Source organism: Brassica napus, chromosome C9 (genome assembly GCF_020379485.1).
Source record: "Brassica napus cultivar Da-Ae chromosome C9, Da-Ae, whole genome shotgun sequence".
Classification (NCBI taxonomy): domain Eukaryota; kingdom Viridiplantae; phylum Streptophyta; class Magnoliopsida; order Brassicales; family Brassicaceae; genus Brassica; species Brassica napus.
In genome coordinates, this window is record NC_063452.1 from 16,625,722 (window position 1) to 16,651,210 (window position 25,489).

General features: G+C 40.0%; 1 protein-coding gene across 1 annotated transcript; it reads left to right on the forward strand.

The window, feature by feature from the left end:
• Positions 1 to 15,698: 15,698 nt before the first annotated feature.
• Positions 15,699 to 16,544, forward strand: LOC111212137 (kunitz trypsin inhibitor 4-like). Its single transcript, XM_022713565.2, has one exon. It carries the CDS (start codon positions 15,714 to 15,716, stop codon positions 16,368 to 16,370), a length of 657 nt encoding a protein of 218 aa, XP_022569286.2. The 5' UTR covers positions 15,699 to 15,713; the 3' UTR covers positions 16,371 to 16,544.
• The last annotated feature ends 8,945 nt before the right edge of the window (positions 16,545 to 25,489 follow it).

The following is a 25,489-nucleotide window of genomic DNA, read 5'->3' on the forward strand; positions in this document are numbered from 1 at the left end:
GTGATCTTACCAAAATCTCGGTTTGATTGGACGAATCTTAGGATCCAAGACTATAAGTCTGTGGACGAGTATAACTCTGCACTGTTTAAGATTGTTTCTAAAATGAAACTGTGTGGTAAAAGTATTACGGATCAGGATATGCTTGAGAAAACCTTTTCCACTTTCCACACAAGCAATGTATTATTACAACAACAGTACCGTGAGAAAGGTTTCAAAACCTATGCAGATCTTATTTCTTGTCTCTTGCTCGCTGAGCAGAACAATGAATTACTAATGAGAAACAGTCAGATGAGACCTCTTGGATCGGCTCCACTACTTGAAGCACACACGACAGAGGACAATAAAGAATCCCATCACGTCCAAGGAATTGGCCATAATGGCCGTGGTCGAGGAAAGTGGAACGGACGTGGACGTGGCCGAAACTCCTTTGACCTCGGGCGAGGGAATCAACATGGTAGAGACCATGGGCGTGACCGTGGCTCATTTGGAAGAGGTCATGGTCACGGCCGTGGATCTTCATTCAAACCTCAACACTCGACCAACTCAAGCAAATCAGTGTGTCATAGGTGTGGAATGAGAAATCATTGGGCTAAGACTTGTAGGACTCCCAAGCATCTAGTTGACCTCTATCAAGAGAGTTTGAAAGGGAAGAATCCTGAAGCCCATATGACTTATCAAGATGGTAGGACTCCCAAGCATCTAGTTGACCTCTATCAAGAGAGTTTGAAAGGGAAGAATCCTGAAGCCCATATGACTTATCAAGATGCTGAACATGACTTCGATCATGAAAAGGACGATCTTATGGATTATGAAACTTCATATTGTCTTAAAGACTGAAGATTGATTTCGACATTTGTAATCTAAAAATTCTATGTTTTGGTGTTTCTATGTTGTCATTTCTTTGAACTTGAAAACTTAATAAGAAATGAAATGATTTTATATATGAAGTCTCTAAGTAGCATCCTTTTGAATCTTGTTTTAGAAATGAACGAGAACAAGGATGTACTCGTTGTGGACAATTGATCAAGCCACACGATTTTAAAAGACAAGAGATACTTCATAAACCTAACTCTGAAAAACGCCAACATCTCCACCATTGTGGGAATAGCTAGTCTCATAGAGGGTCACGGCCATGCTAACATCATGTTGCCTATGGGTACACATCTTGAGATATCAGATGCCTTGTACTCACCCAAATCTAAGAGAAATCTATTAAGCTTTAAAGACATTCGAATGAATGGCTTTCATATTGAAACCACAGGCGAAGGAAACAAAGAATCTCTTCAGATCATTGAAATCGTCCATGGCAATAAGAAAGTTTTAGAATTCATTCTTGCACTATCTACTAGTCTTTACCATGCTAAAGTCAGTATGATCGAGGCCAATGCCATTTTTAATAAAGAGGCAATCGACAATTTCACTCTATGGCACGACCGGCTTGGCCATCCCGGTTCGACCATGATGCGTAAACTGATCCTGAACTCAAACGGCCATTCCCTTGAAGAGAAACGAATTATCCCTAAGCACCTATCGTGTGTTGCTTGTTCCCAAGGGAAACTCATTTCTAGGCCATCACCAGTTAAAGTCACTAAAGAGACTATTAGCTTTCTGGAAAGAATTCAAGGAGACATCTGTGGACCAATTCACCCACCTTGTGGGACATTTCAATATTTCGTGGTCCTCATTGATGCGTCCATTAGATGGTCGCATGTTTGTCTCTTGTCGACCAGAAACTTGGCATTTGCCAGGTTACTTGCTCAGATAATTAGATTACGAGCTCATTTTCCAGATTTTCCTTTAAAGATTATACGCCTAGATAATGCTGGTGAGTTCACTTCCCAAGCGTTTAATGATTAATGTATGTCCATGGGGGTAAGTGTGGAACACTCCTTGGCACATGTACATACACAGAACGGCCTGGTCGAATCATTTATAAAACGCATACAGCTCATAGCTCGACCATTACTCATGAGGTCGAGACTTCTGGTCTCAGTGTGGGGAGATGCCGTCCTACACGCGGCCGAGCTCATACGCATCAGGCCATCTAGTGAACACAAATATTCCCCATCACAATTACTCACGGGTCACGTGCCAGACATTTCTCATCTTAAGACTTTTGGTTGTGCCGTTTATGTTCCAATAGCTCCACCACAGAGAACAAAGATGGGACCTCAAAGAAGGATGGGGATATATGTTGGATTTGATTCCCCCACGATTTTAAAGTATCTTGAGCCAACTACGGGTGATTTGTTTAAGGCCAGATACGCGGATTGTCATTTCAATGAATCCGAACTTCCAACATTAGGGGGAGATAGCAGTAATATGGTAAAAGAAATCTCATGGAATCAAACATCCATAACTTTGAAAGATCCTCGAACTCAAGAATGTGATCTAGAAGTTTAAAAGATCATTCATTTACAAAAGCTAGCGAATCAATTGCCAGATTTCTTTGCTGACCCGAAAAGTGTGACTAAGTCATACATACCAGCTGTTAATGCACCAATAAGAATTGATGTTCAAGAGGGACACAATCAAGTTGCTACAGAGTCTAGACGACGTGTGAAACGTGGTAGACCAATAGGTTCCAAAGATAAGAACCCTCGGAAAAAAAGAAAGGTGCAGAAAATGAAACCGAGCTTCATAAGACACCAGACATGGCCGCGGCCGATCCAGCCCGTGATGTGGCCGCGCCCAATCCTAAGGCTTTAGACATGGCCAGACCTGATGCCACTGATGTGTCCGGCCCTGATGTGCCAAACAATGATTCTTGGGACGCCAAGATTCATGGTACTGATGGTGCAGATAATAATGAGATCTCAATAAACTATGTCTTGTCTGGAAAACAATGGAACAGAAAACATGTCGACATGAATGATATATTTGCTTATGAAGTAGCACTTGAACTTATGGATAATGAGGATCATGAACCCATGTCTATATATGAATGCATGCAACGACCAGATTGGCTTAAATGGAAAGAAACCATAAACGTGGAATTAGAATCATTGAGAAAAAGAGGTGTATTTGGCCAAATAATCCGGACACCTCATGATATCAAATGGGTCTTTGTGAGGAAAAGAAATGAGAATGGTGAAGTCGTGAGGTATAAAGCCCGACTTGTTGCACAAGGATTCTCACAGAGACCTGGAATAGACTATGAGGAGACATACTCCCCTGTGGTGGATGCTACGACCTTCAGATTTTTAATAAGTCTGGCCGTGAGAGAAGGTCTAGATTTACGGTTAATGGATGTTGTAACCGCATACCTATATGGTCCAGTGGATAATGAAATTTACATGAAAGTCCCAGAAGGTATCGAATTGAAAAACAAAGAGAGTACTCGAGAACAACATTGTATTAAGTTGAATAAATCGGAGTATCTCGAGATCTTGAAGAACGCTGCGTTTTGACAAGGCGATTTTGGCGACAAACAAGGCGATCAAAGTTTCTCGATCTCCGCTGCTTCGATGGCAGTAGAGACGGCTCCGGTGGAGATTCCGACGGATCATCCACCGCCGATTGTTCATCAGAAGGGTTCTTGGGTCACAGTAGCGAAAGGGAAACAAGTTATGAAGAAGTACGAATTTGAGATCACAGAATTGGAGGGGAAGAAGTCGGTGGAGGTGCCATCGGAAATCATTGAGAAGGCGAATCCACTGTGGGATGATTTTGTCATCGCAAGGTTTTTAGAGTCAGCGCCTCACGTAGCGAAGATGCATATGATTGTGAACAAAATTTGGGCGTATGGCGAAATAAACCAGAAACTGGATGTGTATGTGATGGATGAGCATACCATGAGAATCAGGATCCCAAATGAGAAGATCAGGAAGAAGGTAGTGGGGCGAGGGGTGTGGAATGTCGCGGGAGTTCCGATGGTTGTATCACACTGGTCGCCGGAGGAAGACAAATCAAAAGCATGGCTTACTCCTCTTTGGGTACATGTGACTAATGTCCCTTTGAGTATGTACTCATGGGAGGGGTTAAGTTTTATAACGAGTGCTACAGGAGTTCCGGATCATTTGCATCCTGAGACTATAGCGTGTTCGAATTTGGAGATTGCGAAGGTGTTTGTTCTGGCAGATCTGACCAAAGAGCTTCCAGAAAAGATTAACTACGTTATCCAAGGGGTAGATACTAAGGTTCAATTCACGTATCCTGGGTTGCCTCCAAAATGTATAAAGTGTGGAAGGTGGGGTCACTTTGATACTTTTTGCAAGCAGAAGAAGCTGGAAGTTGATACTAGAAAAGGAAATATGGAACTTCAGGGTGAGATGGTAAAGGATTTGGAGGTTCAAGAGGGAAGTGTGGAAATTCAGGGTGAGGTTCCGACGGGTCTAGAGGCCCAAGTGAGTGCTAAGGAAGATGAGGAAGTAGATGAGGTTACCAGTAGTGAGAAGAAGGAGGAAGAGAAAGAAAGAGAGGATTTGGAAAAGGCAGAGGTGAACCCTTGGAAAGAGGTATCGATGGAGAGAGTTGGGAGAAGTCCTAAATCTCAGCCAAGTCAGGAAATAATTGCTACCCCCTCCAGGTTTGCAGCTTTAAGTTCTGCGAATGAGTTTGGAACTGAGATTGAAAAGGATATGACAGTAGATACTGAGGAGGAGGAGATTGAAGCAGCTGAGGATCTACATCAAAGTCGGATTGAGGAAAGTGTTGGGGGGAAACTGAAGGAGACTAGGAGGGGCAGGCCGAGGCAGACTCTTCCTAGGAAATCAAACACATATCATCGAGTGATTATGGGAAAGGGTTCTACCAAAAATCTCTGATGGTGGGGTTCTTTTGGAATATAAGGGGCTTCAACCAAACAACTAAACATGAGGTGGTTCGAAGTTGGGTGAGGAATAATAATTTTCTTTTTGGATGTCTGATTGAAACAAGGGTGAAGGAAAATAAAGCTATGAAGATTGTCTCTAGTGTATTTCAAGATTGGGAGTTTATGGCGAATTATGAATATAATAAGCTAGGGAGGTTATGGGTGGTATGGAAGCAGTCAGTTAGATTGACCCCGGTCTACAAAAGTGACCAGTTAATCACTTGTTCTATTTTGTTGCCGGGAGAATCGGAAGAGTTTCTATGTTCTTTTGTTTATGCTCAAAACACGGTGGAAGAGAGGAGAAGGCTATGGGAGGAAGTAAAATGTCATTATGAGGCTCCTATGTTCAAGAATAAGAAGTGGATGATAATGGGTGACTACAATGAAATTTTAGAAGATAATTAGCATTCAGGATTTGGGAATCTAGCAAGACAACCTGTTGGGATGAGGGAATTCCAGGAGGTGGCAAATTTCTGCAGATTTACAGATATGGGGTTCCAAGGTCCTTTACTGACGTGGTGTAACAAGAGAGAGGATGGGCTGATATGCAAGAAGTTAGATAGAGTCTTAAACAATGAGGATTGGCTTCATGGGAAGACAGCATATAGTGTGTTTGAAGCGGGGGGTTGTTCAGATCACTTAAGGTGTAGAATCCACTTTGAGGATGAGGAAGAGAGGAAACGTAACCCTTTTAAGTTTACGAATGCTATAGCTAAGATGCCGGAGTTTCTTCCCCTGATAGAAGTTTTTTGGAAAGATCATGAGGTGCTATTCCACTCAACCACTGCGATGTTTCGTCTGACTAAACGATTAAAGCTTCTAAAACAGCCGCTGAGGTCGTTAAGTAAGTTGAAGCTAGGGGATTTATCAAAGAGAACAAAGGAGGCTTATGGTTATCTGTGTGAGAGGCAGAAGATTACTCTGGAACATCCTGACACAGTGAACATAAAAGAGGAAGGTAAGGCTTATAAGATATGGCAGCGATTAGCAGATTTGGAGGAAGATTACTTGAAACAAAAGGCGAAGTTATTCTGGCTAGATGTAGGAGACGGGAATAATAGAGTTTTTCACAATGCAGCAAAAATAAGGGAGGTTCGCAACTCTATTCACGAAATTAAATGTTCTGATGGGAGAATAGTTACAACAAAGGAGGAGATCAAAGTAGAAGCAGTCTCTTTTTTTGAAGCGTTTATGTCTGCGCAGCCTCAAGAGTTTGAGGGGTCGACAGTTGAGAGACTCAGAGAGTTAGTGGGGTTCCAATGCAGTGGTACAGATTGTGAGAAATTGACGAGGGATGTTTCTAAGGAGAAGATTAAAGGAGTGTTAATCAAGATGCCTGGTGGTAAAGCTCTGGGGCCAGATGGATACACGATGGAATTTTTCAAGGAATCGTGGGCTGTGATTGGAGATGACATCACTGTGGCAGTGCAATCTTTCTTTCTTAAAGGATTCTTGCCAAAAGGGTTAAATTCAACTATCTTGACTCTGGTTCCGAAGAAGCAAGAGGCTAAGGTAATGAAAGACTATAGGCCTATCTCATGCTGTAATGTTCTATACAAGTTGATTTCGACGATATTGGCAAATAGACTGAAGCTGATTCTGCCTAAATGTATAACTTGGAACCAATCTGCGTTTATCAAGGAGAGGTTACTAATGGAAAATGTATTATTAGCGACGGAGATAGTGAAGGACTATCATAAAGACACAGTCTCTCCTCGGTGTGCAATGCAGATAGACATTTCCAAGGCTTTCGACTCGGTGCAATGGGCTTTTTTAATCAACACTCTGAAGGCGATGGGGCTCCCGGAGAGGTTTATTCACTGGATCTCTCTTTGTATTACCACTGCATCCTTCTCTGTTCAAGTAAATGGGGAACTAGCGGGCTACTTTCAGAGTAAGCGGGGGCTACGACAGGGGTGCTCGTTATCTCCGAATCTATTTGTGATTTGCATGAATGTCTTATCAAGAATGATTGATGAAGCAGCGAGGCAAGGAAGAATGGGGTTTCATCCGAAGTGTAAGAACATAGATCTGACTCATCTATGTTTTGCTGATGATTTAATGATCTTTGCGGATGGAACGAAGAAGTCTATTGAGGAGATTCTGAGAGTTTTTGATTCTTTTGATAAAATGTTGGGGCTTCGGATCAGTATGGAGAAATCAACTCTGTTCCTGGCAGGAGTCTCAAGTCAGAAGCAAGAAGAGATCCTCAGCTATTTCCCGTTTGAATCAGGAAGTTTACCGGTGCGTTATCTAGGCCTTCCTCTCTTAACCAAGAATATGACGGTGCTAGATTACATGCCTTTGATTGAGAAGATTAGGAAGAGAATTGGATCGTGGACTGGACGGTTCCTTTCTTATGCAGGAAGGCTCCAACTGATTAAATCAGTTATTACAAGTCTTGCAAATTTCTGGATGGTTGCGTTTCGACTCCCTAGTGGCTGCATTAAGGAAATCGAGAGGCTGTGCTCTGCTTTTTTGTGGTCGGGTCCGGAGTTGAATAACAGAAAAGCAAAAGTGTCGTGGGCTGATATCTGTAGCACGAAGAAGGAGGGAGGGTTGGGATTACGAAGACTGAGAGAAACTAATACTGTCAGTTGCTTGAAACTAATTTGGAGAATACTTTCCTCAAACTCGATGTGGGTAAACTGGGTAAAGATATACTTGATACGCAAAAGCTCATTCTGGATGGTAAAGGAAACTACACAAACAGGCTCCTGGATGTGGAAGAAGATATTAAAGTGCAGGGACTTGGCAAAGCAAATGTACAGAGTGGAAGTAAGGAATGGGAAGAAGGCTTCTTTCTGGTTTGAACAATGGTCCTCTTTGGGTTGTTTGCAGGAGCTACTGAGTGATGGTAGTCGTATTGATATGGGCATTTTGCTAAATGCGACTGTGGAGGAAAGTTGGAAACATAGAAGACGGTATCATCGGGTTTTGCTCCTAAACAAAGTGGAGGAAGAAATTGAAAAAAGTCGAGGTAATAGAGGTGATGATGAGGATGTTTCGCTATGGCTAAATGGTAAGGGGGTATGCAAGAGAAGTTTCTCCTCTACAGAAACTTGGGAGTTTATTAGAGAGAGGAAGATCCTTATTGACTGGGCAGATATTGTGTGGTTTAAGTACTCAACCCCTAAATACTCATTTATCTTATGGTTGGCTATGAGGAGGAGACTCACAACGGGGGACAGGATGAGAGCTTGGCAGTGTAGTGCAAGGGAGGATTGTATCTTGTGTAATGCGCCATTGGAAACTCTTGAACATTTATTCTTTGAGTGCAGTTACTCTACTAGGGTATGGGAAGCTCTAATGAAGGGTATCTTGCGGGGACAATTTACGGTGAGATGGGAGGAGATAAAAAGACTCCTGAGAGGCTCAATGGGATGTAAGATGCAGAGTTTCCTCGTAAAATATATGATTCAAGCTACGGTCTATATGTTATGGCGAGAGCGTAATAGACGAAGGCATGGGGAGGCTAGTGCGCCAGCAGAACTTTTGATCAAATTGCTTGATAAAAATATGAGGAACAAGCTCACATTGATACAAAGAAAGGGAGATAAAGTAATTGGAAATGGGATGCAATTTTGGTTTTCTACAAGATAGGACTGCAGTGAGAGTTTAGCTACCCAGTAGGAGTGAGAGCTGGCTATCCAGTAGGAGTGAGAACTGGCTACCTAGTAGGAGTGAGAGCTAGGTAGAATTGAGAAGGTTTGAAAATGGTGGAGGAGGTAGAAGAAGTTGAAGAAAGAGTTTCTTTTTGTTTAATTCCCAAATGTGTATAGGAAATTAAAAAAGGACACACATAGTTGTAACAAGGTTTTTTCTTTTGAATTAAATTTAACATTCAATTCAAAAAAAAAAAATAAGTTGAATAAATCTCTTTATGGACTGAAACAATCCGGACGGATGTGGTACAATAGACTAAGTGAGTACCTAGTGAAAGAGGGATATAGAAATGACCCTATCAGTCCATGTATTTTCATTAAGAAATTCGAAAATAAAGGATTCGTGATCATAGCAGTGTATGTTGATGATCTGAATATCCTAGAAACCTCTGGAGAGATTTCCCAAACGGTTGAATACCTTAAGAAAGAATTCGAGATGATAGATCTCGGGAAAACAAAATTCTGTTTGGGATTACAACTTGAGTACAGAAATGATGGTATCCTTGAGCATCAAATGGCATATACAGAAAAGGTACTCAAGAGGTTTAAAATGGCCGGTTGCCATCCTCTGACCAGTCCCATGGTCGTGAGATCTCTCGGTCTGGACACTGATCCATTTCGTCCCAAAATGGACGATGAAGATGTCCTAGGTCCCGAAATGTCATATCTCAGTGCCATAGGAGCCTTAATGTACTTGGGAACTCACACACGGCCTGATATAGCCTTTGTCGTGAACCTACTATCTAGGTTTAGCTCATATCCGACCCAAAGGCACTGGATAAAACATGTTCTTCGTTACCTGCAAGGAACGAAAGACTTTGGATCTATATTATACTAACCATAACAAAGATGGTTTAGTTGGCTTTGCTGATGCAGGATATCTATCAGATCCACATCATGCTCGATCATAGACAGGATATGTCTTTACACATGGAGGTACGGCCATTTCATGGTGTTCCATGAAACAAACCATCGCGGCCACTTCATCTAATCACTCGGAAATCTTGGCCATTCATGAGGCCAGCCGCGAGTGTGTTTAGCTGAGGTCGATGACCCAACATGTCCGAGCTGATTGCGGGATGTCTGAGGACAAAGAGCCAACCGTGATGTATGAAGAAAATGTTGCATGCATTGCTCAGCTCAAGGACGGCTACATTAAAGGAGACAGGACGAAGCACATATTACCTAAGTTCTTTTTCACGCACGAGCTTCAGAAAGCCGGCGAAGTCCTGGTCGTCCAAGTAAGGTCCAGCGGCAATTTAGCTGACCTATTCACTAAGTCACTCCCGACTTGCACGTTCAGGAAACTCACGCATCAGATTGGGATGCGTAGGCTGAAAGACCTCCACTGAGGTTCACATCAGGGGGAGTAGTACGTGTTATACTATTTTTCCTTCATCATGGTTTTTGTCCCACTGGATTTTCCTGATAAGGTTTTAATGAGGCAACATTAAGCGTATTACAATCCCTGTGTGGTTATGGCATCCAAAGGGGAGTGTTATAAATCAATTGATGGATGTCCATAACCGGCCCATACGCTTAGAGAGAGAGACGGCCCAACCCTAGAGAGAGAGAGGCGGCCGCGAGACTTATAGAGAGAGAGAGGCGACTACATGGTTTAGGAGAAAAGGAAACTCAATTTCTTTTTGCTTGTATGATTAGAATTTCCATTTTCCTTTATGTTTATGATTTGTAATCTTTCCTTTTATCTATCTTGTAATCTCCTATATAAAGGGAATACTTTATAATTAATAAAATACAGAAATTTACAGTTTTAAATCCTAAGTTTCACAATACAGATATTTAGGCAGTGTTAAATCAGGTTCGGTACCTCGATTTTTGGGTCAGTACCTCCGGGTCAGTCTTTCGGACACGAACATTATGTCCAGCACTAGGAAAAGCGACTTCGGTTATTCCACATCTTTAGTTATGAATTATATAGCTAAAAGTTATCTTCCTCATATAGTATACCGATCTATAAAAATAGTCAGCTATGTTTTCTATATTTTTTTAAAAAAATAGGATGAACAAAAACACAATCCATAATTAAAGCATATATTGTTAGTTCTTTCATTATTTTCAATTGAAACTGTGAAACAAATATTTCCTGATTTTTTTGTTTGATAAAACATATATAATGAAATTTAAAATGAAATCAATGTAACTGTAATTATGTCTTTTTTGGTTAAATGTTAAATTTTAAACCAAAATTTTGTTTTTTACAGAATTATGGAAACAGGTAGAAACGGATGAAAAAGTAACTAAACAAGAAGCAATAGTGCACAATAGCTAAACAAAGAACACAAAATAAGAGCAGCCTGATCAAGGGATGAAGATGAGCTAACAAAATGATGACAGACCAACAACACCAGAGAGAGCATAAAAGACAACTCAGTTACCACGAGATACCGAGAGATATGGTGCCCTCAAACCCCAGAAGCACGGCTCCTACATCTTCCAAATAGTAAACCCACCACAAACCAATCAAAGAAACCATCACGGACCTGCAAGCCAGTCCAGTCAAAGAGACACCGGCGGTACGAGGATAAACAGACTTCTGACGATGCCATCGTTCGTTAGAGATAACATGAGATTACCACCTCGAGCTTTCACTACTGTGACCGTGTACACCCGTTTAACCAGAAAACCTTATAGGGAGAACGGACCGGAAGCGGACAAATCCTCCGATAAAACCTATGACTGAACCGAATATTAGACTGATGCCTAACTAACCCACCATCAAACTACCACAGAACCAGCTCCTAAACCAGTCAAGCAAAACCAGAGCTTTTATTGGGAATAGAGAAGAGCCACAGAGGGCCACATCGCCGAGTCACACCTACTTACAGCAGAAAACCGGAGAACAGAAACCGCCGGACGCGTCGTCACTAGAGAAAAAAGAAGAAGCAGAGCCGAGGGCTCAACCTCCATCGCACTCCATGCGCCGTCGCCTAGGAGACCTGAAACAACCAAGCAAAGTACAACAACACAGAGATCCATCACAAAGATAGACCCTGATCCCTAGCACACCAACAACCACACCAAGCCTCCAGCCACAACCACGCCGGAAGCAGAGACGGGCCTGGAGAGACTAGCCGACGCCACCTGCGATGTCACACTCGGGAGAGGACAGCCATGAACACAGAAAATGACCGGAGAACCAAAGAGATCAGAGGCGAGCCCGGAGGAAGAAGGTAGCTGTCCTCACGCATCTTCAAACCACCAAGAAGCTCAAAGATCTAACAAGGTTTTCAGATCTGAACGTAACCGAACCTATCCTCCTACCGTAAGAAGAGACAGAGACAAACAAAGAAGATCAGAAGTGAAGGGGCACGAGGGTGCCTCCGACGGCCGTAAGAGGACGAGATGGCCGCCGGAGCTTGAAGATGGTAGAGGTGAAAACCCTAATTGTTTAGGAGAAAAGAGTAATGAAAGAGAGAGAAAACAAAAAAAAAACTGTTCACTACAAGAAAACATGCCTATAACGAGGAAAAATTACGAGGAAATATATTCCTAGTAAATTTACGAGAAAATTATTACGATTTGACGACAAAACTGAATTTCGTCGTAAAGTTGTAGTAAAGTTACAAGGAAAAGGTTTCGTGGTAATTTACATGTAAATTTACGTCGATTTTACGAGGAAAGAGAAAATTCGTTGTAAAGTCCTTGTAACTTTACAAGGCTTTTACGACGAAACATGTTACCATTAATTTTTGTGAAAACGTGTTTTATGCATGCTTTACCAAACTGATACCCTCGGTTTAGAGATTTTGGAATAACTTGATTAGCTGTTATCAAAGTTACACCTCGTGAACGAATAGTTGCTAGAGAAGAATCACCTTTGCAAGAAGAAGTGTGTATCACTGAAGTGGAAGTATCTTAACAACAAACTGATGACATCCTTCTAATTGATGTGGATAACCGTCAATATGAAGATCTTTTCGACGATATGACGGATGAAGAAGGTGAAGAAGAGTTCGATGCAAGCGATGATGATCATTGTACTGATATTGATGAAAACTCGAATGATTCAGAATGATGTAATATATGTTTTAAATATTTTAAAAAAAAATATATAAATCAGTTTAAGACTTAATGCAAGTGTATATTGTTTGGTTATAATAATTATTTGTTGGCTTTTAAGGATTTAATTGGAGTTTAGGGTTTAAGAGAAAATAGGATAAATGGGAGAATGGGGGAATGGGGTAAAAGGGATATGATGTTATAGGTAAGAGACTTTGGGGTTTAGGGATTTGATTTTCAGGGATTCAGATATAGTCGTAGTAAATTCGTCGTAATGGAAAACACGGGCATGGTATATTCCTTGTAATACACATGTCCATGTAAATTTGTTGTAATCGTTTCCTTGTAAATTCTTTGTAATCGTTTCCTTGTCAATTCGTTGTAATGCTTCCTTGCAAATTCGTTGTAACTCTAAGAACGTGGGCCTGGTAGATTCGTCGTAAACATGTGTCCTTGTAAATTCGTTGTAATGTTTTCTTTGTAAATTCGTTGTAATGCTTTCCTTATGAATTCGTTGTAACTTTACAAGGATTTTTTTGACGAAACATGTTACCATTATTTTTGGTGAAAACGTGTTTAAGCTGTTTTACCAAACTGATTTTGTTGTAAGCATTCTCAAGCCAAGCAAGTTAACTTCATTTCATACCCTCGGTTTAGAGATTACGGAATAATTTGATTATTTTCTATCAAGTGGTTGTTTGATTATAGTACTTATAACTTGCGTTTTAAGGATTCAATTGGAGTTTAGGGTTTAAGAAAAAATAGGATAAAGGGGGTGATGTGGTAAAAGGGTATGGTGTAAATAGATAAGTGATTTTGGGGTTTAGGGATTTGATTTTCGGAGTTTCAGATATATTCCAAGTAAATTCATCGTAATAGAAAACACACGGGCCTGCTAGATTCCTCGTAATACATGTGTCCTTGTAAATTCGTTGTAATGCTTTCCTTGTAATTTCATTGTAAAGCTTTCCTTGTAAAGTCGTCGTAAAGTTTTCCTTGTAAGTTCGTCGTAAATATTCCTTGTAAATTCATTGTAATTCTAAAAACGCGGACCTGGTAGATTCCTCGTAACACTAAAAACGCGGGCCTGGTAGATTCCTCGTAAAATTACGACGACTTTACGAGGAATGTTGTTTTCTTATATAAACTCGAAACATGAATGAGGAATGCCTCCTTCATTCCTCTCAAACCACTCCTCTCCTTCTCTCAAAGGTATGTTGTTTTTAATATTAATTTAGGTTTAGGTGGTTAGTTTAGGTGGTTAGTTTAGGTAATTAGTTTAGGTGATTAGTGTAGGTAATTAGATTAGGTGGTTAGTTTAGGTGGTAATTTTAGGTAACAAAACTATATTCAAATATTAGGTTGAGGTATTTAAACGACTGATTAGATATTTTTTTTAAAATTAAATATATTTTATTTTCTTATAATTTTATGTAATTAATTATATTAATATGTTTCTTATTTCAAGGAAGCTCCTAAAAAGATGGAACTGGCGGTATGAATAAGCTTCATCAATGAAGCCACAAGGACGACTTCATCCTACTCTTCGAGACGGAACCCATAGATGAAGTACGAGACTCTCCAGGAAGAAACACCTCCAACAACTATTTCGATGGCGTCCTCCCTTAGCTTTTTATTTTTCAATTTTTTTTTTGTTTTCTATTATTAATTTGAATATTATTTTATGACATTTATATATTTTTTAAAAAAAAATATTTAAATTTTCAATATTTTATTTTATAATTTATATATTTTGATTTTGAATATTTCATAATAATATAATAATATGACAATGAGATGTAAATTTCTTATAATGTTTACAAGAAGTTTACAAGGAAGTACTTGTAAAATCCTCGTAATCTTTACGAGAAAGTTACTAGGAAATACTTGTAAATTCCTCGTAAATATTACAAGGACTCTACATTAAAAGACTTGTAAATTCGTCGTAAATTGTACAAGTACTTAAAGACGACTTTACAAGGAAACTATACGAGTCTTTTACGATGAAGCGTAACTACGAAACTACGACGAAATACTCTCTTTCGCTTTTACAACGAATTTATTTCGTCGTAAATGTTACCTGGAAGTTACAACGAATCTTGCATTACGACGGACGTTTTACAACGAAACGCTATTCCTTGTTAATTCGTTGTAACCCTTCTATTACAATGAATTAACAAGGAATATGACCCTTGTAATAAATATGTTTTCTTGTAGTGGTTGTTGGTAAACTTTTTATAGTGATTGTCCCGCATCTAAGAAAATCCCATTAGCGCCATAGAAACCCCTGGACCATCTATGATAGAATTTTTTAAGAGAGGTTTCAGTACCACTCCGCTGACAGAGAGTCGAACTCGCGACCTTAGGCTTTAGTCAACATATAAAATCATACAATAGTCAACTGATGAATATAAAATATTATTTCTATAAAACCTTCAAAATATATATTTGGTCAGTTTTCTCTTACAAAATGAAAAGAGTACGAAAACATGACTAAATATTATTCAATCCTAACCGGTTCAATTCTTTAGATAGGTCGAACAAAGATTATCTGTAACTTGGATGATAAGAAAGAGGCATAATCTGTTACTGAGAGTAATAAAGAATTTTATATCATAAAGCTATGTATTTAGGTGGAGGTTAAAGCTTTTACAACTTCACACTTGAACAATTTGCTCACAGAATTAATCAGACGAGGAGAAAGTTACGAAAACACGAGGCTAAAATGACTATATACACTATGAACATATGCTTTGGTATCTTTCCTCTTTAAACTAACATTGTTGTTATCGCTATCTTCTAAAAGAGTTTGCGTTCATGATATCACAAGAATCGAATACATGTGTGGAAACTACCGACGGTTAACCAAACTTTTGACAGGGAGCTCAATTTCGAACCAATCCAAATTGAACCGATAAGGGGAGCTTTTAGTTTTTGTTTTGTTTCTTTTGTAACGTTTAAATAAATAAATAAACTTATAAAATGAGAGCTTTTTTTTTTTTGACGTCAAACTTATAAAATGAGAGCTATGGATGGTGAACATACATAATCTTATTCGTTATCCAACGGTCCAAAATTATATCTCCTCATACAAAAAATAACACACATTATAAAACGCGTGGAAGGAAAGTGGAGCATACAACTCAAATCTCAATGTACTTAAGCGTCTACAAAGCTGGTGTGTGCATGTTCCCTCTATAAATATCGCTCACATGAACTCACATTTTCTTCATACAGTAACATTCAAATCAAACCAACTACATAAACCCAAAACCATGAATCCTATGTTTTACTTCCTTACCTTAACTGCTGTTCTCGCCGCGACTGCAAACGCTGGCGGACCAGTTCTCGATTCCAAAGGTCATTTCATCTTCAGCGGTAGTTACTACGTTATCCCTCGCATCTTCGGCGCTGCAGGTGGCGGCCTGACTCTAGTCCCCCGTGGTGACAAACAATGTCCTCTCTATGTCGGTCATGAAACTTTAGAGGTTAAGATGGGCATTCCCGTAAAATTCTCAAACTGGATGTCAAGAGTTGGGTTCGTTCCCGAATCAGAGAACCTCAACATCATGATGGATGCTAAAGCTACGACCTGTGCCCAGTCAAACTACTGGTGGGTCGCTCCTTCCGACAAGGACCGTAAGACGTGGTTCATAGCGGCTGGTCCTAAGCCAAAAACTAAAGAAGATTCGTCCATGACTTCCTTCCAGATCAAGAAAACTGGAGATTCTCTTAAAGGCTACAAGATTGTGTATTGTCCTAAGGGTAAAGATTGCATCAATGTCGGGATCGTTAAGGACAAAAATGGCGTTAGGCGTTTGGTTTTAAGCTCCAAACTATTCCCTGTTGTGTTCGTGAAAGCTACTTGAACAGGCACTTCGTCCAAGACTATGTCTATATATTCCCTGAAAGAAATTAAAGACTACAAAGTTATGAGGAGAAGAGTTATAACCTACGTTTAATAATAAAACTCTATCTGTGTTCATTGTTTTCTTTGTTCATCAATCAATCATATATGTAATAAAACATCTTTCCTTTGTTTCTTTTAATTCTCTCTCACCAGTTTAAGATTCACATAACTTGGAAATTAAATAGAAACATTTTCTCTTTTAGAATGGCCACATGTAGAAAATGCATTATCTAACACCACTGCACCACAATACTTCTACAGATAACTGGTTCATACAGATAGTTGCCGAAAACATCTGAAAGTAAACTATACCAAAATGTCAAAAAAAACTACTAACTCATATTTTACAAAGTTCAGTCAATTAATGATATATATATATTCATATATATATATATAGATATATATATATAGAGAGAGAGAGAGGGAGAGAACGAGAGAGAAACAAAAGGAGTGGCAACACAAAGATAATCCTCTGGCAAGTAGTTCCGGTGAATGTTGGATTTTTGGTAAGTAAGACATATGTATAATCGCTGACAAAAAAAAAAGACATATGTATAATGTACGTGTAGAATTATAGACGAACAAAAGAAGCGACCAACAATCTCAAACGGCATTGTTCTAAGTGGCAGTTTACCCTCTTGTGTAGTAATTACGTAACAAATGTATATCGAAATTTGGCACGTGGGGTCGCCTACAAGACTTTATAACAAGTGTTTTTGAACATTTAGCAGGTCAATATGCTGACAAAAATAATAATTACAACTTGCAGGGGTGGGTAAAATATCTGAAAATTTGATTGGATCTGTTATTCATTTCAATTCTATCTAATTTTTTTGATATCTGTAACTTTACAAATCAAAATAAATACTACAAAAAAATAAATACTACAATTCAATACCCATAAAAATGAAACAAATCACAAATATTAATATTTTTAAAAACGAATATCTGATCCGACATATACATATATAAATGTATATAAAATTTATGTATATATCTCTATATAAGTTTTAAACTATTTTTATTCACTAAATTGATTATTTATTTATTAAAATTTAAAAGTAAATAACTTTTAAAAAGTTTGTAATGAAATATTATTATTTTATAATATTTTTTTAATTAATTTTTACGTTCTGATTGAAACACCAGTTATTCCAGATATCGGAAACACCAAATATTTGTAAAGTTGCAGAGCATATCGAATTGGTAAACTAATTACTTGTGCAGAGCATAGCGGATCGCGTATATCCTTAAAACATTGAATATTTGTTCTACGTCCACTCCTACAATTTATTCTCTTTATTTGTTTCTAATATATTTTAATTTATTATAAAATCTTCCAAATTAGTAAACATTAATCTACATCTAGAACTTTGTGATGTTTTCAGCGTGGAAAATATTTTTTTTTCTTTTGATCTTTCTGATACGTGGGATCCCAAAAAATTTTAAGCTCATAGACTAATCTCACGAGGCCTTGCATCCGGATACACGAAATTCCGTCATTAAGGGTGCGGCTAGGTGGCCAATACTACTCGAACCCAAGACGAAAGTTCCAGCTTGAGCCTTTTTACCACTAGACAAGGCAACTTGGTTCAATCGTGACAAATATGTCTAGGGAAATTGGTACATACGACCCTAATTACGTTCTTCAACGTAATAGTTTATGCTCTAAATTGAGTTTTGCATTTGAAAATCTTGGGATTGAATTGGAAATCTCATTTAACTGTATTTGAGTATACATATTGTTTTAGCATGGTTTTTGGGTCGGTTAAGACTTTAACTAGTAACAAATAGATTGCATTGGTTGACTCATATTAAACTTCAAGTAGATTAGAAAATCAATTGGAGTTCAACTAAGTAAAACTAGTATTAATAATAAATTTAGTATAACTAATAAAATTGGTATTACTGACGGAAATTATATCTTAATAATTTGAAAATCATTATTATGTTATGCATATTAGATATTTTTTTCTCCGAAATTATATTAACTAGGGCTGGGCAAATAAACCGAAACCGAAAATCCGAATCGAACCCGATCCGATAAAAATGAATCCGAACCGATCCGAGCCCGACGTAAATACCGATTGGATCTTGTTTTGTGGTATTTTGGGTTATGAATATTATCCGAACCGAACCCGAACCTAAATGGGTACCCGATAGAACCCGGAAGATTCAAAATCTCCCAAAATAGCTTGTATCAAACATGATCTTAATTCCTAATATGTATCCAAAATACACTAAGAAATTATCGAACATCTAAAGTAATTATCTATTACCTTAATGTTGATGGTTGAAGTTGGCGGTTGAAGCTTGAAGTTTTTAGATTTTGGTTTTGTTTTCATTGAATAATGTTTCTCATTTCATGAGAACTTGGTTTTCGTTTTATGCTTTCTTTTATTTGGTTTTATTTCTATCAATAACTATGTTTACCTTTCGTTTAATTTTGAATGATCGCGTTTGATGTTCCTTTCTTATTTTTGAATCGATTTTACTTATGTTTTGGTTACAAAATAGATATAAATCAGGTATTTTAAAACCGAAGAATCAATTTTACTTGTGTTTTGGTTACAAAGTAAATACAAATTATGTACTTTTAAACCAAAGAACCGATTGGGACCCGAATCCGAAAGTACATCGGGTTGTACCGGTTTTTTGAAGATTTACTAACTCCGACCCGAACCCGAAAGAACCCAAACCGGTCCCGAACCGAACTTTTGTATAACCCGAATGAGGCTGATTTTTATAAACCCGAAAACCCGAAACCCGAAACCCGATTGGGACCCCGAATGCCCATGCCTATTAACCAAAATAAAGGGTCTGGCCCATTACAAAAAAGGTAACCCATAAGGGTAAAGGCCCAAAAGGCAGTTAGCCTAATTACTACAAAAAATATTTTCGCCTAGTCCAAAAAGGAGTTAAAATACTTGGAACCATGACGAGAGTAGAGAGAATCCAGGAGGAGCATTTTGTTTCCGAGAGAGGGTCAAGCCGGAGTAGGATCGTCTGCTTAATGTCTGCAACAACAAGTTCTGCTTGGCGAGCAATACCTCTATGCAGGCGAGAGTTTCTTTCCATCCATATGTGATAGATAGAAGCTTGAAAGAGAAGCCTTATGATGAGCACCAAGTTCTTGTCTCCAATGGGGTCTTTCAGCCATCTCAAACCATCTTCAAAAAGAGGGGGAGGAGAGAGATGTAACCTGTTACAGAAGAAAGACCACACTGTCGAGGAATAAGGGCAATCGAAGAACAGATGCTGTCTATTCTCATCACTCGCGTTGCAAAGAATACACACCGAAGGGACTTGTAACCCCCAAGCTATCAGTCTGTCCCTCGTGACCATCCTGTCCCTAGCCAAAATCCAGGTTATAGACACATGTTTCGGGATGCGTCCATTAAACCATACCTGATCGCACCAGGGGACCGCATATTAGATATTTTATAATGGCTTTTTTTGTAGATTAGGACTTAGAATTGGTACAACTATGGACTTAATAGTATTACTGAATGAGTTTTTGAATTGTTTAGGCAAGGATTCAGTGAGCAACAATGTTAACATACATTTTAAATGCGAAGGTCAATGTTAGGCTAATTTATATGTTTCTCTTGCACTTTGTTAATGTTCTCACATGGGATGAGTAAACTGACATTTGGTTGAAATCTGAAATTGAAAAACCTTGACGACTGTTTTTGGTTTCTTTGAAATTCATTGATGACTAGTCAAGTTTTAGTGTGATTTTTCGTATCTTCATATATGTATATATTCACATTTGCGTGAATATTGGGCGTTTGGTCTAGTGGTATGATTCTCGCTTAGGGTGCGAGAGGTCTCGAGTTCAATTTTCGGAACGCCCCCAATTATTTTTAGTTATATGTTAAATTTTTAATGGGCCAGTTTTCGTCTATTATTCTTGTGTGGCCCAAGGTGGAATTTGCCCAGTCCCGATATATATTCTTGTAAACTATCCTTGCTTTTGTTGTATTTAATCTGTGTTAACTGCATACAAAATGAATGTTCTTCATTATGAGATACAGCAGGCATCTATGATGTATTTAAAAATAGATTAAATAAATAAATTAACATTCATGATAAAATTTTGTTATCTTCTCTTAACCACGGCATGTACTATTGAGTTTGGGAAATTATTTTATTTATTGGTTCTTACGTTTGAGATTAATCAAATAAGTTGTTTATTATATCTTTGAATATTTTTTATTTTACGAAACAAAAAGCTCAAGGACAACGAAAGACTACTTTAATTGAATTCTCTATGGATTTCAAATTGGTTCTCTTTCAGTAATTTATGGAGAGGGTATCTCAAAGGACTCGACCCATTTTTTCGTAACATCAGTACGAGTCTGACTCGACTTCCTCGATCAGACTTGGGCCGTTTTCATATTTTTTTCTTACTTAGAATTATTTCTGAGTGTTAGTTCTTTTTCAGACAGTAAACTAAAGCATAATACGATTTGAATAAATAATATGAGGTTCGAGTTAACAAGTCAGTTTGCTATAGACTATTGCATGTTAATCTCGTCCTATATCTACCCAAACCCACCATCCTTCCTTCCTTCCTGCCCTTGTCTCGCGTTCAAGCTATGTCTTTACCCTTTCGGGTCTGGTCCTGATCTGCATCCAAACAAGGAGGCATAAGCAAACAGTATGCTTAGTGAGAGCGGTCATTCCGTCCCACTCAGCCAAGTAAAGCAATCGAGTCAATCAGTCATTAAACGGACATGCTTATCATCAGTCAATTACTTAGCCGACGCAATCCTTCCAAGCCAGCGCGCCATCAGATTCAGTCAAGCCCTAGCAGGCCAATCCGGCTCTAGGCGCATGATCTGATCCAGATGCGTCGATGGAAGGAACCGACTGTTCGGACCAAGCCAGAACTTAACAGATAATTCGAATTAGACAAGCAATCAGTACATAGAACATTCCTATCAATCAGACTACGATTCAGTACGATAGGCTACGGTCACGCACTCACCTTTGTCTTAGAGTCGGTTTGTTCTGTTTGATTCGGTCTCTTCTGACACCTCTTGAGCGGTTTCCGTCGGATCTTCGAACGTTCAGACAGTCGGATTCACCCCACAGACGATCGTTCTTGACTCGGACTTGATCAATCCAGCCAAATATCGAAAACTCTCTCTTAATCGGACTTTTCTCTTTCTGAGTTTCTCTCTGGTTCTTTCTTTCTGTTTCCCGTACAGAAATGACGGAATAAGACAAAGGAGACGATTAAAATGGGCAGTTGGGCGGTTTAGGCCCGAGAAAACTGCCAAGTTAACCATTCCCGCTTATTTTACATGCGGCTCTTAATACGTAACCGCCACCCCGCGCTCCAAAGCGTTCCAGCGCGAGTTTTTCCCCTTTTCGGACTTTAACTGTTCCCGCCAGTTTTACTTAGACGAAACACGAGCTAGAGCTGACTGATCAGTCGACAACTGCCTTGTCCGAATCAGACTGATACTACTAAATCAGCTCATCTCAGCTTAGCCGACCGTCTTAACCGCCTTGTCTGATTTCCGACAATCGCTGTCTAGCCGACCAGTTCAACCGTCTTGTCCGAAACCAACAAAACTTGTCCGGATCCGACCATCGCTGTCCGAACATTCCACTTTGTCTGGATTTTCATCGAGTTGTCCGAACATCCTGAGTTTCAACAAACCGAACGGCCTGTCCAATAACCTGAGCGTAAGACCGAATGATGGAGCTTTGTCTGGCTCAAAAACAGATCTCGTTCCTAGCTTTAATCGGGTACATGGTTCCGCTCTAGTCGCTACTAATCAGGCGCCGATCCAAGTTCTCCCATCCACCCACGGAAAGTCCTTCGAACTCTGATAAGCTCTTTCTAGCATCATCCAATCCATTCAGTACATTCTCACAGTTCGGCCAGTCAGTCCTCAGATCATCCTAACATCGATCTTCGGAACACGGTCGCTACAAGTTCTCCCCCACTTGGCTCAGACTCGTCCTCGAGTCTTTCTTCCCGAATCTTCCGTGAGTTTGTCAAACCACTTTGGAAACTTAGCTTTCATTCTCGCCTCTGGCTCCCAAGTCGTTTCTTCCTCTCCATCGCAGTCCCAAACGACTTGGATCATTTTGATATTCTTTCTGCCTTCAGGTTTGGTTTTTCTACCAATGATCCGGACTGGTCGTCCCTCCTTAGTAAGGTTCTCTCTCAAGTCAGATGGTGGTTCAGGAACCACATTGTCTTGATTCCTTATGCATTTTCGCAGCAAAGATACATGGAACACGTTATAGAACTGAGCCATCGATGAGGGCAGTTCCAGTTTGTAGGCGACCTTTCCAATCCTTTCCAGGATCTTGTACGGCCCCATGTATCTTGGACTTAGCTTAGCATTCTTTGAGGATCGGTCCTTTCCATTGTAGGTGACGGTTTTGAGATATACCATGTCTCCTACTTCGAAATCAAGGTCTTTTCTGTGCCTGTCTGCATAACTCTTCTGTCTGTCCTGAGACTCTTTCATCTTCAGTTTCAAGACTCGGTTTCTTTCAGTTGTCTCTTCCACAAAATCTCGGCCAAATATGTTGCGCTCCCCCACTTGGGTCTAGCATAGCGGTGTCCTACACGGACGTCCGTACAATGCCTCGTAAGGCGACATTCCAATGCTTGCATGATAGCTGTTGTTGTAAGAAAACTCAGCCAGATGCAAGTACTGATCCCATTTGTCTCCCCAATCCAGAACACAAGATCGCAGTAAGTCTTCAAGTGTTCGGATTGTCCTCTCTGATTGTCCATCCGTTTGCGGATGATATGATGTACTCATATGGACCTTAGTCCCCATTGACTTCTGCATAGCTCTCCAGAAGGCCGAATAAAACTTGGAGTCTCGATCTGACACTATGCTTATCGGAACTCCATGAAGTCTGACGATCTGTTCCACGTATAACTTGGCTAGCACCGCTGCATTGTCTGTTTTGTTGATAGCCAAGAAGTGTGTGGACTTGGTCAATCTGTCCACTATCACCCAGATAGCGTCCTTGACGTTCCTGATTGGCAAGCCAGTCACGAAGTCCATCGTGATCTTATCCCAAGGCCATTCTGGGATGGGTAAACTCTGAAGTAGTCCACTCGGGACTTGATTTTCTGCCTTCACCATTTGGCAGATTGGGCACCCAGCTACCTATTTTGCAACATCACACTTCATTCCAACCCAATGACAGTATCTCTTCAAATCTCGGTACATCTTATTGGTTCCTGGATGTATCGAGAACTTTGACTGATGTGCCTTCTTTAGGATCTCATCCCGCAACCCTTTGTCGTTAGGAACACACACTCGGCCATTAACCAGAATCGTCCCATTGTTTGAAGTCTGATACTCCGTCTTCTCGTTCTTTGAAGCTTTGATCAGATCTTCATTCTTTTCATGTGCAAGGCGAACTCGGGACAACAAGTCCGCCTGATCCGCTGCACCAAGACCCAATGGTTCCAATTCGTCAGTCAAGGCAGCTAGTCGTAAGGTTCCAACCATGTGAACTAGTTCCTCCATGTCTTTCTCTGAAGCCGAAGCTACTATCTTCCGGCTCAAGGCATCCGCGACCAGATTTGCCTTTCCCGGATGGTAGGCAATATCCAAGTCATAATCCGCAACTAGTTCCATCCAACGCCTCTGTCTAAGGTTCAACTCTGGTTGAGTAAAGATATACTTCAAGCTCTTATGGTCCGTGAAGACTTGGACCTTAGCACCATAGAGATAAGACTGCCATATCTTCAGCGCAAACACGACAGTAGCCATCTCTAAGTCATGTGTTGGATAGTTCCCTTCGTGTTTCCTTAGCTGTCTAGACGCATACGCGATCAATTTGCCTTGCTGCATCAATACGCACCCAAGTCCCACTTTGGATGCATCTGTGTACACCACGTATGGCTCGTTGTCCATAGGAAGAGCCAATACTGGAGTAGTCGTCAACAACTTCTTGAGTTTGCTGAAACTCACCTCACAGCCTTCTGTCCACACGAACTGAACATCTTTCCCGGTCAACTTTGTCAACGGTTGAGCCATGCTGGCAAATCCCTTAACAAACCGTCGGTAGTATCCAGCCAGTCTAAGAAAGCTCCTGATCTCTGTTGCGTTCCTTGGTCTGGGCCAATCCGCAATGGCCTTGATATTCTCTTGGTCCACGGACACTCCCTTGTCCGAGACCACGTGACCCAAGAAACCAATTTCTCTTTGCCAAAAGCTGCATTTGCTGAGCTTGGCAAACAACTTATGTTCCCGCAGCTTATCCAAAACCTTTCTCAGATGGTCCTTGTACTCTTCCTGATTCTTTGAGTAGATCAAGATGTCGTCTATGAAGACTATAATGAATTCATCCAGGTAATCTCTGAAAACGTTATTCATCATCTTCATAAAGGCTGCAGGGGCGTTGGTCAATCTGAAGGGCATGACCACAAACTCGTAGTGGCCGTATCTCGATCTGAAGGCTGTCTTACGGACATCCTCTTCACCAATCGGAATCTGATGGTATCCCGAAGCTAAATCAATCTTCGAGAAACAAGTAGCACCTCGGAGTTGGTCCAATAACTCGTCTATCCTTGGAAGAGGGTACTTGTTCTTCACTGTGACTCTGTTAACCCCCGTGTAGTCAATGCATAGCCTGAAGCTACCATCTTTCTTCTTCACGAACAGAACCGGTGCACCCCAAGGTGAACTGCTTGGGCGCATAAACCCTTTCTCCATCAGTTCATCAAACTGTTTCTTAAGTTCTGCCATTTCAGCCGGAGCCATCCGGTACGGAGCTTTCGAGATTGGCTTTGTGCCCGGCTCAAGCTCAATCGTGAAAGGATCAGAACGGTCAGGTGGTAATCCTGTCAAGGATTCGAACACGTCATCATACTCCTTTACGATCGGAATCCCTTCCAACTCAGCATCAGGTCCGACTTCCACAGTTGTGATTGAAGCCAGATAAGCCTCACATCCTTTTTCCAACATTCTTTCTACTTGAAGTGCTGAAATGATCATACTCCCATTGGTCGGTCTGACCCCTTGATAGACAAGCTTTCCATTGCCTATCTCAAACTGAACTCGGACACGATGACAATCAAGA